Here is an 18,206-nt window from a genome sequence, read left to right on the forward strand (position 1 = left end):
CTGGGATTCTGCACATATGACATAAAAATTTCAACGGCAACGTTCTGATTGGACCAGCTTTTGTCCGCTACGGCGCCTCGTACACTACAACGCCTCATATCATTCGGGTATTTAGTTGTGAGGCGCCATTACCTTTTATGCATAAACATGTTGAAAGTTACCATTCACTAGTCGAGAATTACTATGAATTTCCTCGCTAGAGGTCGCTCTTCTAAAACAGTGTATTATTTTTTAACAACGACTAAGGAGGCTGCTTGACGGATGTCGCTCGTTTCTCTTATGATGCGCGGAAATACGAATACATTTCTGCTGAAAGTATTGATCTTACTCTTAGTTTGACAAAGAGTAGCAATGTGCTGCTTGACTTAATTCTATCTATTTTTAATGACATTAAAATTCTTGCAATTATGCTGATAAACAAGGCGGATATGCTGAACCCTAAGTTCGGTGACATTCTAACGAATGTAGTCTAACTATATATCCCCGTTTGTTTGTACTCCTACCCATTTCAATAATGAAAACGTTTAATGGATAAAAAGTGCACAGAACTAAGTCAAAGAATCATTGATTTAAAATTTAAAATCCGACTGAACAAAATTTTACTAATATTGGCATCCCATGCATCTATCCTGCTTAACGGACTTTCCATACTAACACGGCGCTATATTGCGTACACTATGGGCTAGTTTATTTCCATCAGACAACATAATGACGTGGTTGATCCTGTTCGGCAACTGCCGGCTAATTCTGTAAATTACCATTACGTTCAGAGTTTGGAATTAAATCTCTTTGCACACATGAACATAGAAATCAAACTGCTTGTGAAATCCACGTGTAAGGCAACTTTGTTGTTGTCATTCTTTTACTTTGCTTGATTCGACATTGTAAATATCGGAAGCAGACGACATAATCTATGTTCATCTGTTATTTTGCGCATACCCCTTTGCTGGAAATGGACTTGTCCAGGAAATGGCAATGGATCTCGAACACTCCGTCTATTATACTGAAAACTTCCGTTAGGCGTGAAGCGCGCAGAAGACGACAGTGTTAGAGACCTAGAGTCACAATCAGGTTAGAAATTGTAAATCAATGAATGAATTGATTAAGTTCCTTGCACTTTTTATCACATTAAATGTTTCGACTATTTAACTCGGTAGAGGTACAAACAAATGGTGATGTACAGTAAGACAGTAACAGCCGACATGAATGCATTGGATTCAGCTGCTAGCTTATTAGATGAGGGCAGAAGGGCAGTAGAGTCAAGCATCAACAGATTAGACCGGTCATCTGCAAGATATAGAGCCGCAGGACCCACCACAGTTGAGGACGAAGTGAGGAGTCTTAGGTAGAGTATACACGCTCGCAGGCCCGGCTCTAGGGCAAGGCGAACGAGGCAACCGCATTGGGCCCCGCGCTTACAGGCAATAAAGTTGTTTTGCTTAGGACTCCGCGCTCATCGCTTGCTGCCTTGGGCCCCGCACGCTGCCTTTGGCCCCGCACATCCTAGGGCCGGGCCTGCACGCACGTGTTGCAACTGAACTTCTGAATTTTACGCAATATACTGTCCTCTCATTGGCTAAAAGAAAATGACGTCCTTTATTTATTTATACTTATTTTCAGTTGGCCAATGAGAAGGCGCGTTGTTCTTGCATATTAGATTTGGCATTCCTTAAAGGTATGATATTAAGTCAAACTTTTGATAGGGATACACAGTCGAATGCCTGAGCTAAATATCGGTACTAAATTTATTAAGCTACGCAAAGCGTAGTTTGAAATATCAGCGTTTATTCTTAAATAGGTCGAGCGAGCAGGGAAAGTGTCCTCCCTTGTAGTTCTTATACAGTACATGTATGACAGGTCAATTTTAAGCAACGATACGAGTTCCTGTGATTAAGAGTAGTAAGATAACTAACTGTATTGTCGCTCATGAAAATGAATCAACGGGAATCTTTCATATCGAAAAAATAACGCGGTTCTTTGAGCGTAGGCGACCTCTAGCGAAGAAGTTCCCAGTAATTCTCGAACAATGAATGTTAAGTTTCAAACTGTAATGCATACAATGTAATGTGGCCTCGTAAGTGAATACACAAATGATAAACCTTAACACTCGATATTATTTTGAATTGTTACAGTAAACATTCTCATTGCGTAACTATTAAGACCAACAAGTATTTCACTGTATAAAAATAGCAAATCTGAGAAAGCAAACTAAAACGTCCAACGACCGCTGTGTAATTCAGCAGATACAATCTAAAGACTCGACATAATAACTGGAGCTTTCAGCACAATGAATGTGGCTGTACACTTCAGCAGCTAAAATCTAAATATTCGACGTTGGACTTCGAAGATTCAATTGACGCTGTGTAGTTCACCAGATGAAATCTAAATAATCGACATATGAAATAAAAATTCCAACCACCACTGTACAGTTCAACAGATAGAACCTAAACTGTCGACCTAGACAATGGAATTTTAAGGAAAAACAGTTTGATTCAACATGTGAAATTTGATTTCTCGACATAGACACTGAAATTTTAACTGCAACGTTCTTATCGGAACAGCTTAGATAAAATCTTAAAAATTCGGCATTTGATTTCCAAGTTTCAACCAACAGTTGAAATCTAAATACACGACGTATCAAGTGGAACTTCCAACTGTTAGATTCGACATGTGAATTCCAAATTCTAGACATAAGACATTGAAATTTCAACCAGCGCTGTACAATTCAACATTTAAAATCTAAAATCTCCACCTAGACGATGGAACTTTAAAGGGTACGCAGTTTGATTCAACACGCGAAATTGGAATTCTCAACCTATGACATTAAAATTTCAACTGCAAGGTTCTCATTGGACCAGCTATTGTCCACTGTGGCGTCTTATAGCTATTGTACGTTTTCAGACATGAGGAATGGGAATAGTTCCTTGTTGTAACTGTGGAACTTGTTCAAATAAACCGTTGTAACATTTTTTCGCTACTGACGACATACAGGGCGTAAATGTGGATTACTTTTTACGCAGCTTTAACAATTTTTCGGTCATATCGTTACGATGTTTGCGGTGTGGCAGTTTATAGTGATGTCCAGCACTGGGGCATCATTACGCAGACATGTAGCATCATGTCCCACCCAGTCACGTTATATCCTGACAACATCAGGCCAACCAGTCATAACACCAATCTACTAGTGCTGAGCACCAAGCGATTCAGTTGTTAGTACCATTAGTCTTTGATGTGACTCGGCCAGGGCTTGAACCCGCGACTTCATGCATTCAAGGCGGACGCTCTACCACTTAGGCCACGGGAGCTGTCGTAAATAAATCTGGCAGGTGGATGATAATGAAAAGAAGTAATGTTGAATACTGTCAGAGAGAATAGAAGTGAGTGGTGTTTTTTTTCCATTAGTCATGTCAAGGACGTCATTGGATTGATGGATGTGCTGAATTATGTCCAAGATTTTGGAAGAGGTTCATTCCGAAGGTGTATTAAATTCGATCACCGCAGGAGATTTCAAACTGTCGTGAGTAATGGATAGTCGCAAACTGTATTCTTTTTAGCTGTTCCAGCTCCCGTAAGATTGACTCAGATTAGACCTAAATAAAGACAGTTGCTTTCTCTGTCTGGACTTGAGACTGAACTCTATACATTTAACAGTGTAAGTGTACATAATCGGTCTAAATTGTATGGAAGTTATGGTGATGGTAGCTCGAATCAGAGAAGAAAATAACAGGTTACTGAACGAATTTCTTTTGTTTGCTGATGTTGACTCAGTCTTGAGGAGGTGGATTGTGTTAAAAATAGCTATGGTGAACTTTTGCCAACACTTCTGTCAGAGTATGCTTAAAGAGCGTTGTTGTCGCTTCGAGTGCGTGTGGCGTGTCGAGATTGTTATGTCGTCACTGTGGTAGGTGTGGGATGGGGATGGGGTGCTTCCAATATTTATTTAAATTATTATAGAAGTCGCACCCAGGCTCGATTTTGGTTGGAAGTTAAATTAGTGAAAGACAGATGTAAACCTCTGAGCCCCCAGTCAGCAATGCCGACGGTTAATTGATCGAATATACAAAAAGTGAAATTCAACTAATAACAATTTAATGACAATTCAAAAATCAAATGATTAAAATTTCCCAACTACTCTTCTTCCGCTCAACCCTGTGAGAGCCTATTGCATCAGTTGATTTGTAGTGTGAGATAGTTTTCCACCTGTCCTTGTATTCTACTCATCTGTGTATTCTTCTCCTCCTCGACTCTATACCGACTAGACTCGGGACTCACTGAATTGGAAGTTCTGTGCCCCAAAAGCTTCCTGTGAAAACACAAGGACGGTACAATATTTTCCTAAGTCCTCTCATCTCACACTATACCCAGCCTATCATCAGATAACGGCTATTTAATTTCTTCGGTAACGCATTCATTCACATCGAAATACTCATACGTTCTTGTATGGTAAAACAACGTCGTAATAAATGCACGGTATCAATTACTTCTCATACATACATCAATAAATTGCGTCATATAAGTGCATATTCCTAATACCATTACATAAACAATATCACAACAATCAGACGCATTTCTTTACATTAGAACTCATACAAAGTACACAAATATTCAAATATCCCTGCTATGATATATCCATACACACATATTGACTAATCTTACACGCTTCAAACATTTTCCAAATTTACAATTTAAGCATGTGTAAATTCTAACATATCACATGAATAAATGCACTAGTTTACTACGAAGTAACCTATTAGCGAATTACAAAATCAGTTCTGACCACAAGTTAACAATCTAAATAATTCTCTACATAATACTCAAACTATTTTCTCAAATACGCATGTAAACTAAACACTACAAAGGTAATTCTACGTACTAAACGATCCTAGTAATTAAGTATACATACTACGCATAATTACAATTAAAATGCTGCTGTATTCTGCAAAAATCGAGCAAATAACTTACGGACCTTTACAAAGTTTTGTCTTTCATTAGAATCTCCTCTCTTGAAGTTTCCTGCCAAATTACTAGTTGCTTTGTCGGAGTAATTATATTTGCTCAGCAATCTTCCCAGGAGAACTAAATTTTTGCTTGCTAGTTAGAAGTTATAATTGGGATCGAAATTGTTACCACACCCTCCGTCTGAATTCCGATTGGATGTCTCTTTGATTCGATCCAATCAAATTTAGGGGACAATGTCCTTCTCGTTGTCTGTCTACGTGGTGACGGATTTAGAACACGCACTGTTTGTAAAACATAGGTAGGAAGTCGCTCGATCTAAAGCCTGTGCCGATTGACGATTCCAGATCTTCTCTCTGGTCACGGTAACCATGCGTAAGAGATTAACTCCAGCCTGCGACAGTGTTTAGGCAGCAGCCATGGCTTGTACTAATACCTTAGTTTATACACGACTTACGAACTGGCCTGAGCAAACGTGACACCCTCCCAAGCTTGAGAATAACATCGTGATTTTATTCCCCCAAAATTGCTCCAAATGCAAATGTGCGTTACTACACGAAATAAAAGAAACAAAATCATAACGCCGCTACACGCTAAGTACGGACACGAATATACAGCACAACGTATGATTATCTACAGAGCGATCTATGCCATTTCAGCGCTCCTGCTCATGAACTCGGCGCCGACGTTCTCGGTTCCTTTTAGGTATCTGATCTGCATCTGGTACTGCTATAAGAACAGCGACCATCACATGAAGCGTCCATTCGACAATTTTGCCTGCGCGAGATAGGCGAGTGTTTGGTGGTCAGTCTCCAATATGGTCGGTTGTGGAAAAACATAACGACATCCCAGTATGACATCATGTGATAGTCCATCCAAGCACTCAGCTTCAATTGTCTCATCATGTACGCTGAATCGAGGTCAATGACAGCGTCTGTCAACGAGTCACGCGCGCTGTTCGCGTATTGAAACTCAATTACCTCCCATGTGTCGTCCTCAGGCTTAACACACTTCTTGTCGACAAGGACGGGAACGCGACACCCAGTGTCGTACAAGAGGGTGGCACCTTCTCAGTTGACCGTTGCGGACGCGAGGTTTGCTGTTTTAAATCTTGCATCAGGCTCGCATTCCTTCCTAGCGACGACATTCACCTGGGTCTGCCTGCCTTTGGGACAGTCTCTTGCAAAATTCCCCGGGTGCTTGCATTCGCCGTCCTGCAAGGCCCGTTTTTCGTGGGGGAGGATTGTCTTGGTCTATGGGTGGCATCCTTACCTGTAGATCCCCTCCAACCTTACCGTCGCATGACGCTTATGGACAGCCAGCTCTCACTCATCCACACGGTGCGTATCCCCGGAACTTTCACTCATCGAGTGTTCCTGCTCATATCTCTCCGCCATGTTTGTGATTTCTTCGAGAGTCCGGTGCTCTCTCTGCTAAGAATACTGTCAACTCGCGACGATAAGTACTCAGGACATGCTCCTTGAGCATAACCCGCGTATCCCGTCGTACATCGTTCGACTTCTGCCATCTTTGTTCACTTCTTATATAGCCATCGAACACGGGTGTGGAATTGGGAGTGGGTTTCCTTTGCCTTTTTCGTTGAGCCCCGAAAAAGTGTACGGTACGTTTCGGTGGTCGGCCGATAATGGCAAAGAAGTTTGCGCGTTGTAGTCATCAGCTTATTCTGCAGCTAAGTTATGGTAAACTTCTCGAGCTGCACATTGCAAAAAGGTTGAGACTTTAATCTCCCAATGTTGCTCGGGAATTTTATGAACGCACCAGACTTTCTCAAATTGAGCGAGGAAATCGTCAATATACTCCTCTTTGTCATTGAACCGCGGAATACTTATCTGTACAGTTCGGTGGTCGAATAATCGGTCGCACGCTCCCTCCAGAACTCGTACTGGAGTCGTCCCTATCGGTGGTCCGAGCTTCTACCTTTAATTTCTCCATTTCGAGAGCATAAGCGAGCTGTCTTTCTTTTGCGATGAGAACTACTCTAGCCAGCTCTAGCTCACTCTGTGTCTCTCTGTCCACGGATATCGTGGCTAGCTCCAGCTCTTTCTGTGTTTCTCTGTCTGCTGATATCTTGGCCAGCTCCTTCTGTGTCTCTCTGTCCGCTGATATCTTGGCCAGCTTTCTTTCTGCTGCTTTTTCGGCCGTCCATGCTTTGATTCTCTCCTCTATGAACGCTGCTAGGCGATCTCCCTCGTACCCTATATCTTCCTTGCCCATGGCACGATATTCTTTAATCATCTGTCTATCTGTAGTCATTTTCTGATGATACTAACAGTAAGTGATACCCTGTCTCGACTTACTAAACAATTGACATATGTCACACGTTCCTAACCCAAAACTTACCTGTTGACAATAACAAACTTCTCTCAGGTAAGATATTTTGCAAATATCAAAATATACCATACAGAAGGTAAAAATCATAAAAATGCAAATACACAGAAAGGAAAATATCTCACAACTGTTCATTAATACTTCTTAACAAATAAAACTTTAGGTCCTAATGATATATTTATGTCTAATTCAGATCCCGGACGAAGCACCCACTGTGGCGTTTCGGGTTTGTTATACCGTCACTGTGCTAGGTGTGGAGTGGGTTGTTTCCAATATTTATTTAAGTTATTCTAGAAGTCCCACCCAGTTTCGAATTTCGTTGGAAGTTAAATTAGTGAAAGATAGCTGTAAAGATTCGAGCCCCCCAGTCAGCAATGCCAACGGTTACATGATTGAATATACAAAAAGTGAAGTTCAACTAATAACAATTTAATGACAATTCAATAATCAAATGATTAATATCTCCCAACTACTCTAATACTACTACTACTACTATTAATACTAATAATAATGAGGACTTTGTATAACGCATAATCTTTGAAAGCTCTAAGCGCTTTACAACATTAGACAACACCTATAAGATAAAAAAAAAACCATAATAATATTATTACAAAAACAAACACCATGAAATTAGAAAAAAGTTTAAACAAATATAAAAAAAAACACGCTGAGAATATTTCAGGTAGGAAACATTATTAGGTCTTTAAGTTTGTTCTTGCAGTCGAAATAAGTGAGTTTTGAGAGCCCTCTTGAATCTGATCACTATGTCTTTGTGTCTAAGTTCAGTGGGCAATTCATTCCACGCTGCTGGGCCCTGGTATGCAAAAGAACGCTGTCCATATGACTTTGTTTTCATAGTGGGAATAATGAGTATACGATTGTCAGAAGAGGAGCGTAAGTATCTTGCTGGTGTGTACACATGGGTGAGGTCAGATAGGTATGTTGGACTAGAGTCCGACAGTGAAACATAGCATAGAGAACAAAGTTTGTGTTTGATTCTGGATCGAATGGATAGCCAGTGTAGGGTACAGAGCAGCGGGGAGGTGTGCTCTGATCGTGGTACTCTAAGTATGATCCGAGCAGCTGTGTTTTGAACTTTTTGAAGTTTTTGGAGTAGATATTGAGATGAACCAGACATAATCGAGTTACAATAGTCCAGTCTTGAAAGTACTAATGAGCACACAAGTGTTTTAGTGGCATCAACTGAAAGATATTTGCGAATTGAGCTGATGCGTCTCAGCTCAAGATATGCAGCCTTGCATATGTTCATGACATGTTGGTGCAATGTGAGAGTACTGTCCAGAGTAACACCTAGGTTTCGTACTGATTGTGTGAATTTAATGTTGGCGTTGCTGATATTTATTGTTTGAGGTAAAGGATGTGAATGAGAAAGTCTTTGTGTTGTGATCAGAACGGCCTCAGTTTTATCATCATTCATCTGCAGCTTGTTACATGTCATCCATGATTTCACATCAGAAATGCACCTCTCTACACCTTGGATGGTAGCATCAACTTCAGTTGGGTGGCTAGATTTGTATATTTGGGTGTTATTAGCGTACAATTGGTGAGACACTGGATGATGATCTATGACACTTGAGAGCGGCTGAGTGTACAGAATGAAGAGAACAGGTCCAAGAACAGACCGCTGTGGAACACCACAACATAGATCAACTGGGCTGGAGTGTATTCCATTTGCAGATACAATTTGTGTCCTGTTGACCAAGTAGGACTTGAACCACAGTAAGGCGGTATCATGAATGCCAAATACATGCTGGGGAAGGTGAAGTAATATATCATGGTATATTGTGTCAAATGCTGCAGACAAATCAAGGAGGGTGAGGACTGTAATCTTTCCGCTATCCAGCGCAGAGAGAATGTCATTAACTACTTTTAGAAGATTAGTTTCAGTACTGTGGCAAGGGCGATATGCAGATTGTCCATTGTTGAAAAGACTGTTTGAATTCAGATGAGATACAAGCTGGGACAGAACAACCGTTTCTAAGATTTTTGATATGAATGGGAGATTAGAAACTGGGCGGTAGTTCTTTAAATCGTTATGGTCGAGTGTTGGTTTCTTCAGCAGAGGCTTTACAATGGCAGTTTTGAAAAATGATGGGAATTCCCCGGATGAGAGAGGTATTAATAACATCAGTTAGTGAAGGCAATACTGGATCTAAGCACTCGAGCAGCAGTGATGTTGGAAATGGATCAAGTTCACATGACTTTGGTGCAGTCTTCATCAGGATTGTACGTACAAAATCCATAGAGACAGGTACAAATGCTGCTAATGGTTGCCGCTCAAATTCTGTATCCCAACTGTATGGTGACGACGAGTCAATTTAAATTGTGGTGTCAAGCTTATCTCTAATGGTCTGTACTTTGTTATGGAAGAAATTTGCAAACATGTCCGGAAGGTCGACTGGAGAGAAGGTAGTTGGAAGTGGTGTTGATTTGTTCCTTGACATTAGCTTGTTAGTAAGCTCGAAGAGCTCTTTGCAGCTGGAACTTTCCATGATCTTAGTAGTGTAGTGGTCTGATTTCGCTGCATGGACTATATTTGTGACATTCTTCTTAGCGACTTCATAGATTTGATTATGAATATTGAGCCTGGTGGAAAGCCAGAGCCTCTCAGCTTTACGGCGGTCTCTTTTAGCAGTGCGAAGCTGGTCCCTAACACTGCTATACCATGGAGAACACTTTTGAATTGATACTCTGCACTTGGTAGCTGGGGCATGTTTGTCAAATAATGAACGCAGACAGTTATTGAGTTGTTCTGCGGTAGGAGGTAAGCAAGCTGTTAGGTTAGCTTGGATGTCGTGCATTAGTTTGGTTCTATTTATCATACGGAGGTTTCTCTTAGTAGCAGATAAAGGTGGAGGGTTAGGGACTGATACATCAAGATGGCATATAATGCAGAGGTGATCTGATGCAAGGTCATGGGATACCAGGGAGGACCGTAGAATGTTATCATCAGGTCTATGAAGAATCCAGTCTAAAATGTGACCATGTTTATGGGTGGGTTGGTTAACTGACTGTTTGAGGTTGAAAACATTGATGGAATCTATGAGTTTTGATGTATTTGAGTTTACGGGACAGTCAAAGTGAAAGGTGAAATCTCCAAGAATAATCAGGTTGACACCTATCGAATTTCCGTAGTCCAGGAGATTCGGAAACTGCTCCAAAAAGAGAGAGTCAGCCAGCTTGTTTTTTCTACTAGGAGGAGGGCGGTATAGGCAGAAAAAATGGACTGACCTTTGCTCCATTGTGAATGTGGTTTGGACTAGTTCAAACAATGTGTGGTCGAAATCGAATGTTGTGGTGTAGTTAAGACGTTTTATCATGGAGTTCTTTGTGATGACAGCAATTCCACCTCCCCGAGAATTACGGGGGAACGACTTGATGGAGTAACCAGTGGGTGTTAGATCCACACACTTGGGCTCATCACCTGATGTTTTTAGCCATGTTTCTGTCAAGAAAAATATGTCAACATTCTGGTCGTTGATAAAATTAACTATTTCTGTGCGCTTTTCCGGTGGTCCTACTGACTGGGCATTTAATAATGCAATGCGCAGGGTATTTCTTGGATAGTTGACACAAAGGTTCACGAATTAATAGGGATTTTAATTAGGTTATCTAAATTAACGGTCGAATTTTTTTAAATGGTTGTGCCGAAATAAGGGAGATAACTGGGATTCTTCTTCCTGTTCTACGCCGGCCAACTTTGAAACAACGTTTCTTTTTTTGCTTCTGTTTACAGTTAGGTAATGATGAATGTCTTCCCAGTTCGTTTAGTCTAGAGCACAATGTAGTGTGGAGAGCCAATGAGTGATCATTTAAATCAATTAATGAGGGTCCATCGTAGCATAAACGGATTGACTGGCGAGAACCACGTGATGGCGGTTTGTTCAAAAACACTGGAGCAAGACAGCTGAGAACAAGTCTAATTATTGTCGTTTCCAACACAAGGAGATGAAGAAACACATACGAATTTAACAGCCAATACATAATGAACACAATAACGAAGATGAAAACAGGCAATAAGCACAAATATCATGAAAACGGCACTAAAAAACGGAACATTTGCCTCAAGCCGGTTAAGCGATTGCGGCCATCTTGATAACTTCTAGTGTGAGATAGCTTTCCATCTGTCCTTGTATTCTACGCATCTGTGTATTCTTCTCTCCTATTCCTCCAATTCCTTCTCCTCTTCCTCTCGACCGTCTCCAAATTCCTTCTCTTCCTTGACTTCTCTATACTTCTCCTCCTTTCCACTTCCTCCCCCTCGACTCCTTTTCCTCCTCCTCCTCGACTCTATACCGAATAGACCTGTCGACACCGACTGCTCTGCTAGTCTCACTTCCGTCTCCCCTCTTAGAGACTCGGGACTCACTGAACCGGAAGCTCTTTCCCCCAAAAGCTTCCTATGAAAACACAAGTACAATATTTACCTTAGTCCTCTCAACTCACACTACACCCAGCTTATCATCAGATAACGGATATTAAATTTCTTTGGTCACGCATTCATTCATATCGAAATACTCATACATCCTTGTATGGTAAAACAACGTTGTAATAAAAACACATTGTCAATTATTTCTCATACATATATCAATAAATTGCGTTACATCGGTACATATTCCTAATCCCATTATACTAAACAATATCACAACAATCAGACTCATTTCTTTACATTACAACTCATACAAAGTACACAAATATTCAAATATCCATGTTATGATATATCCTTACATCCATATTAACTAATCTTACACACTTCAACTATTTTCCAAATTCACAATCCAAGCATTTGTAAATTCTAACATATCACATGAATAAATGCACTAGTTTACTACGAATTAACCTACACTGGTCAACAGTGAAATCATTACTGACTTGAAAAGGCCCTAATCTGTAGTATTTTGGTGTGCCGAACACGAATATAACCGTGAAAAATGTGTATTGGCTCTCGTTTTGAAGATATTCATATACCTCATTTTCTATGTTTCACTGTGTAAATTTCTCCAGTAGGACTGCAGCAACATCCGGAATAATGATGTAACATTGCATAATACCATCATGCTCACATCATCCACAGTTGATTGCATCATTTTCTGATGCAATGCAATACTAATGCCATGCGGCTGCTGAAGTAAGTTGACGTCAGCAGTGTACTATACATGTGTAGGCCTATTATACTAATGCCAGGCGGCTGCTGAAGCTGACGTAAGCAGTGTACTATATAAAGCCCAATCAGATAGGTTCAGCATTTAAAATATTTTAGACGTTGTGCGAGACAGTTCAAGCTACTGTTACATAAAACTTATTATTTTATCCATTTACGTACAATAAAGAACAGTAATGCCTCGAAAGTGTGTTAATACCGCGGACAATTTTTGCTATATTTGTGGGGAAGTGACATTTGCCAACCAGAAGAAAAGTATCAATTCTCAAGTGAAGAAGGCATATCATCTTTACTTCGGATGCAAGGTTGGTGACCAAGACAAGCCTTGGGCTCCGCATATATGCTGTGCTACATGTACAACACAGCTTTCACAGTGGTTGAATTGCAAAAGGTCATCAATGCCGTTTGCAGTCCCAATGGTGTGGAGAGAGCCAAGCAACCACCTAAATGACTGTTACTTCTGCTTGGTTCCTCCTCTTTCCGGCGGAATAACGAAGCGAAAGAAGTCGAGAATAGTCTACCCAAACATTCCGTCTGCATTGAGACCAGTTCCACATGGTGAGGGACTTCCTATTCCAGAACCTCCAGCAGAATATTCTCTTGATTCATCTGACGAAGACAAAGGCGAGTCGACCTGTTCTTCTCCTGGTCCATCAGCATGCAGTGATCCAGATTTTCACTGTGGTGCATCATCAACCCCACACAGAATAACACAGGAAGAACTAAATGACCTGATTCGTGATTTGGACTTATCAAAGAACAAGGCAGAATTGCTAGGATCAAGACTCCAACAATGGAATCTTCTAGAAGAAGATGTCACAATTACTGCATATCGAAAGCGCCACCAGCAATTGGAGCCTTTCTTCAGAAAGGAAAGTAATCTGATATTCTGTTCCGATATTGAGGGCCTCATGAATGCTTTAAAAATCACTCATGACCCACAAGAATGGAGACTATTTGTGGACTCTTCGAAACTGAGTCTCAAGGCTGTGCTTTTGCACAATGGAAACATTCTTCCATCTATTCCAGTAGCGTATGCTGTCCACATGAAAGAGACATACGATAACTTAAGGCAGCTACTGAATTCCATTGAGTATAACAAGTACAGCTGGCACCTCTGTGGTGATTTGAAGGTAGTTGCCCTTTTAATGGGACTGCAGCAAGGATATACAAAATACATGTGTTTCTTATGCGAGTGGGATAGCCGAGCAAGGGAAATGCACTACATGAGGAAGGAATGGACTCACAGGCAGAATGTAGCCATTGGAGAGAATAATATCCAACACCCAGCTCTGGTTGAGGCTCAGAAAATCTTGCTACCACCCCTTCACATCAAACTAGGTTTGATGAAGAACTTCGTGAAAGCCATTGACCGGACTTTGCCAGCATTCCGATACCTGCATGAAAAATTCCCTCGACTCAGCGAAGCAAAGATTAAAGAGGGAGTTTTTGTGGGTCCTCAGATTCGAGAGCTTTTCAAAGATGACCGGTTCAACAACTTGCTGGAAGGTGACGCGAAACAAGCATGGAATGCTTTTCGCCTAGTTTCTACAAACTTCCTCGGAAATGTTAGGGCAGAAAACTATAAGGAACTAGTAGAAGACATGTTGATGAAGTATAAGAAACTTGGCTGCAATATGTCTCTAAAGATTCACTTCCTTCATTCCCATTTGGATTTCTTTCCTAGCAACTGTGGTATTGTTAGTGATGAACACGGCGAACGTTTTCATCAAGATATCGCAACAATGGAACAAAGATACCAGGGAAAACGGTCCACTACAATGCTGGCTGACTACTGCTGGACACTCCTCAGAGATGCTCCCGAACAGCTGTACAAGAGACAGGCGAAGAAATCTAAGATGTAGTCAATGACTTGATTTTTTATAGGTAGGCTATTACAGTTGACCTTTTACTATTGGAATGCATTTCGTTATGTAAACATTAATTTCTTGCAGATTACAAAAAAACTGGAGCCAATTTTGCAATTTGACTGTCATATTCGTGTTCAGCACATAAAAATTGATAAGAATTGACTAATTTTATTTCAGTAACATGACTTTTGTAAAAATTTGTTGTCCAGTGCTATTAGCGAATTACAAAATCAATCCTGACCACAGCGAACAATCTACATAATTCTTCACATAACACTCAAACTCGTTTCTCAAATACGCATGTAAACTAAACACTACAAAGGTAATTATTTGTACTAAACGATCCTAGTAATTAAGTATACATACTACACATAATTACAATTAAAATGCGGTAATATTCTGCTAAATTCGAGCAAATAACTTAAGGACCTTTGTCTTTCCTTAGAATCTCCTAAGTTTTCCCGCCAAATTACGAGTGGCTTTCTCATAGTAATCCTATTTGCTCAGCAATCTTCCCAGGAGAACTAAATTTTTGATTGCTAGTTAGAAGTTTGATCGATCCAATCAAACTTAGCGGACAGTGTCCTTCTCGCTGTCTGTCCACGTGGGGACGGATTTAGAACACGCTCTGTTTCTCGCGGATTCCTCTGATCTCTGTAAAACATAGGTGGGGAATCGCTCGATATAAAACCTGTGTCGATTCTTCTCTCTGGTCACGGTAACCTTGCGAAAGAGATTAGCTCTAGCCTGCGGCAGTGTTTAGACAGCAACCATGGCTTTTACTAATACCCTACTTACGAACCGGCCTGAGCAAATGTGACAGTCTGCATTATCCTTTGAAAAGCACAGGGGCACGTAACGTTGCTTACAGTGTAACTGTCAGTCAAATATCTAGTATAAAATAATACACTGTATGACTCATAGTTAAATTGTAGGCAACGATAGTAGTTCCTGTGCTTGACAGGTATGATCTTTTCATAACGTTAGGCAACTGAAGTTGGATTTGACAAGGGTTGTCCCTCTCAGGGCCGTGGAGAGCGATCACGGGCCCTGGGGTAAGAAACATCCGGGCCTCTTCTTGCTCTTATTCAAACAATAAAATTAAAAAGTATTGTTCGGCCCGTGCCCCTTTACAGGCCGGGGCCCCGGGGATATATCCCCGGCTGCCCCTCTCCCCGTATTGTCGGCCCTCATCCCTCTCTCCCCATGTGTAGAGACCCCTCTGCCTACGATACTACACTCAGTTTTAATCTTCACATTTAACCGGTAAAGATGGAAGAGCCACACCAGAACATACTTCTCGTCAGAGATTTACAGTTATTTGAAAGTACACTTACAGCAAGACTTCAAGAGAAACTCCAGAGTTCTCATCTCGAGATAAAGCCGTTTATAATCCATCTGTATACACATCTCAAAGTAAATGTATACGGGCTATCAGTAAATGCGTTCAGACCTTTGACAGCATTATTACTCTAAAGTTCCTTCCTTGCAATCAACATTTTACTCATTTAAAATAGATATGCACTTCATGTTTTATTCAATAAACGAAAACAATTAATTCCCGAAGCTCGGGTGACCAGTCTTCCTCTCCTGTTTTAGCGGTGACATGACGTCATAAATTATACCATGGAAACACGCCTGTGAACGGTCATGATCGGCTGTAGAAAGAAGTACATACCGCCATTACAGTACTCATCACAAAAAGAACAGATTGGACCCAGATATGACGTTACATAATGCAATGTCAGATCAGGGTTTACATTGGTCATTCTAAATGTAATTTCACGCAAACATTATAGACTTGTTAGATTGCATATGATGCGTTTGTGTGAGTTATACTGGCGTACATACGTACGGAGGGGGATTAACGTAGCTTTTAACAAATATTTAGTCATATCGCTTCGATGTTTGTAGTGTAACAGTTTATAGTAATGTCTAGCACCGGGGCATCATGCCGCAGACATGTAACATGATGCCCCACCCAGTCACATTATCATGACACCAGGCCGACCAGTCCTGACACTATCCTCTTAATGCTGAGCGCCAAGCGAGGAAGCTGTTAGTACCATTTTTGTAAGTCTTTGGTATGACTCGGCCGGGGATCGAACCCACGACCTCCCGCATTTGAGGCGGCGTACATACGGCAGGTGAACGACATTTTAACCTACAACTTTATTCTTTCCTTTCGATTATATGGCGAGATATTAGGAATGGCATGCTATTTGGAGTGTTCTCTGGTAGCTTGTATAGGGGCTATTGAGATTTTCTTTGTATTGGACAAAAGGGATTAAAATTATTTGTCCCGTTCATTTCAAAGATAAAATAAGAATCTCAAAGTTTTACAGATAAGCCACATGTTTTGGAGGACAGTTTTAAGAATATTTTCAGTATTTTTAGTTTGTTCTTTTCTTTCAGTTTAGACCTTTTCATTATACTGGATGTGGGTTGTTTTCTTTCTGTGCTGGAATGTAGATATTTATTATTCTACATGAACCACTATTTAAATGTAAGTAGATGTATGTATGTGTGTGTGTGTGTATATATATATATATATATATATATATATATATATATATATATATATATATATATATATATATATATATATATCCCCAGCCAGAGGGCATCAGATGGTGGGGGGAGGGTGTCGGCCGGTTGGGAGCCACGTAGAAACGACTGTCAGCCCAATGAATGATGGGGTAAACAACAGGGGATACGAAGTATGCCTCTCCCCCCCCCATACCGTGAGCCTTGTTCAAACTGGGTTTTATTTACATTACTTGGTTGTCGTCCTTAATTTTTGCTTACACAGCCACTTGACAATACTTTGGTAGTCAATTAAGGCACATGCAAACTTTCTCTCGTAGATGGCGCTGTTAAATGCTTCATAAAGAGTGACAAGACTCTGAATACGAAATTCATCAATTTTTGTTTTAAATAAATGTAACGCACTAACGTTTGCATGAAATCTGTTGCAAGTTTAAACTTAGTTTTTACCTGCGATTTCATACTTTAATGTATTGCTCATGCGTATATTGATGTTCACAAAATAATAACCCTCTTTTTCGTCTTGATTCAATTGTAAACCCATGTCGACTCAGTTCTGCATATAGCTTCTTATCCTGATCGTCGTAAATATCTCTCTGAATCGGCAGTTCCATTGCCCGTTTACTTATTGTTGAAAATCAAAATTTAAATGGAACGCTAGAGAAAAATTAGATTGCTAGGAATGCCGAGCCTGGGCGTTGTCTTGTTGAAAATCCGCGTCATACGCTGGAGGAACGCTAGACTATGCATTGAATTATCAAGCTTAGTGTATTCGTTGTTGTTTTGGATGTTCTTTTTGTTCTGACGAGCAAAGCACAAATTGCAAAGAATTTCCAAATAAATTTTTCATCATCTTCAACTCTTAAGTGTGCCATTAGTTCGCCTTGGGCACTTCATCCATCACAAATGAAGTGTATGCCTTGTACGACCTAATCAGAACTAAATTTTATTTTCATGGCAGTGTGTTTATTGTCTTCGTTTCGGATAGGTCGAACTTTTCATTGGTAACTGCGTTGTTGCGTAGCGCTTTATATCTGAGATTTGTTTCGGCCACATTGTAGCCGGCTAATAAAATTCACAGCCACACAAAGCCGACATTTTGTCTTAAGGACTCACGGTACTAATTCAGTTCCCATAGTAAACCCATGCAAATACCATGATATTAAAAAATTAATAACTTAAAAAGTTTGAGTGATCATGATCAAACCTATATTTATCAGTATAGATCAGACATGGATGTTAGCTTCTGTGTAGAGGAAAGGATATGAGCCGCGGCATTTTCTGTAGGCCGATAAATCAGC

General features: G+C 40.4%; 1 protein-coding gene across 1 annotated transcript; it reads right to left on the reverse strand.

The window, feature by feature from the left end:
• Positions 1-4,142: 4,142 nt before the first annotated feature.
• Positions 4,143-12,034, reverse strand: LOC149785041 (uncharacterized). The gene is made up of 2 exons (XM_089978748.1): positions 11,108-12,034; positions 4,143-9,602 (listed from the first exon to the last, which is right to left on the reverse strand). Exon 2 carries the CDS (start codon positions 7,228-7,230, stop codon positions 6,784-6,786), a length of 447 nt encoding a protein of 148 aa, XP_089834874.1. The 5' UTR covers positions 7,231-9,602; positions 11,108-12,034; the 3' UTR covers positions 4,143-6,783.
• Between the last annotated feature and the right edge of the window lie 6,172 nt (positions 12,035-18,206).

The sequence above is a fragment of the Sinohyriopsis cumingii genome, chromosome 13 (assembly GCF_028554795.1).
Source record: "Sinohyriopsis cumingii isolate HCF-2022 chromosome 13, ASM2855479v2, whole genome shotgun sequence".
Lineage (NCBI taxonomy): Eukaryota > Metazoa > Mollusca > Bivalvia > Unionida > Unionidae > Sinohyriopsis > Sinohyriopsis cumingii.

What these genes read in the sequence shown, in the direction of transcription:
- LOC149785041 (XM_089978748.1), bottom strand. Translation starts at nt 7,230, where the DNA reads ATGACTACAGATAGACAGATGATTAAAGAATATCGTGCCATGGGCAAG.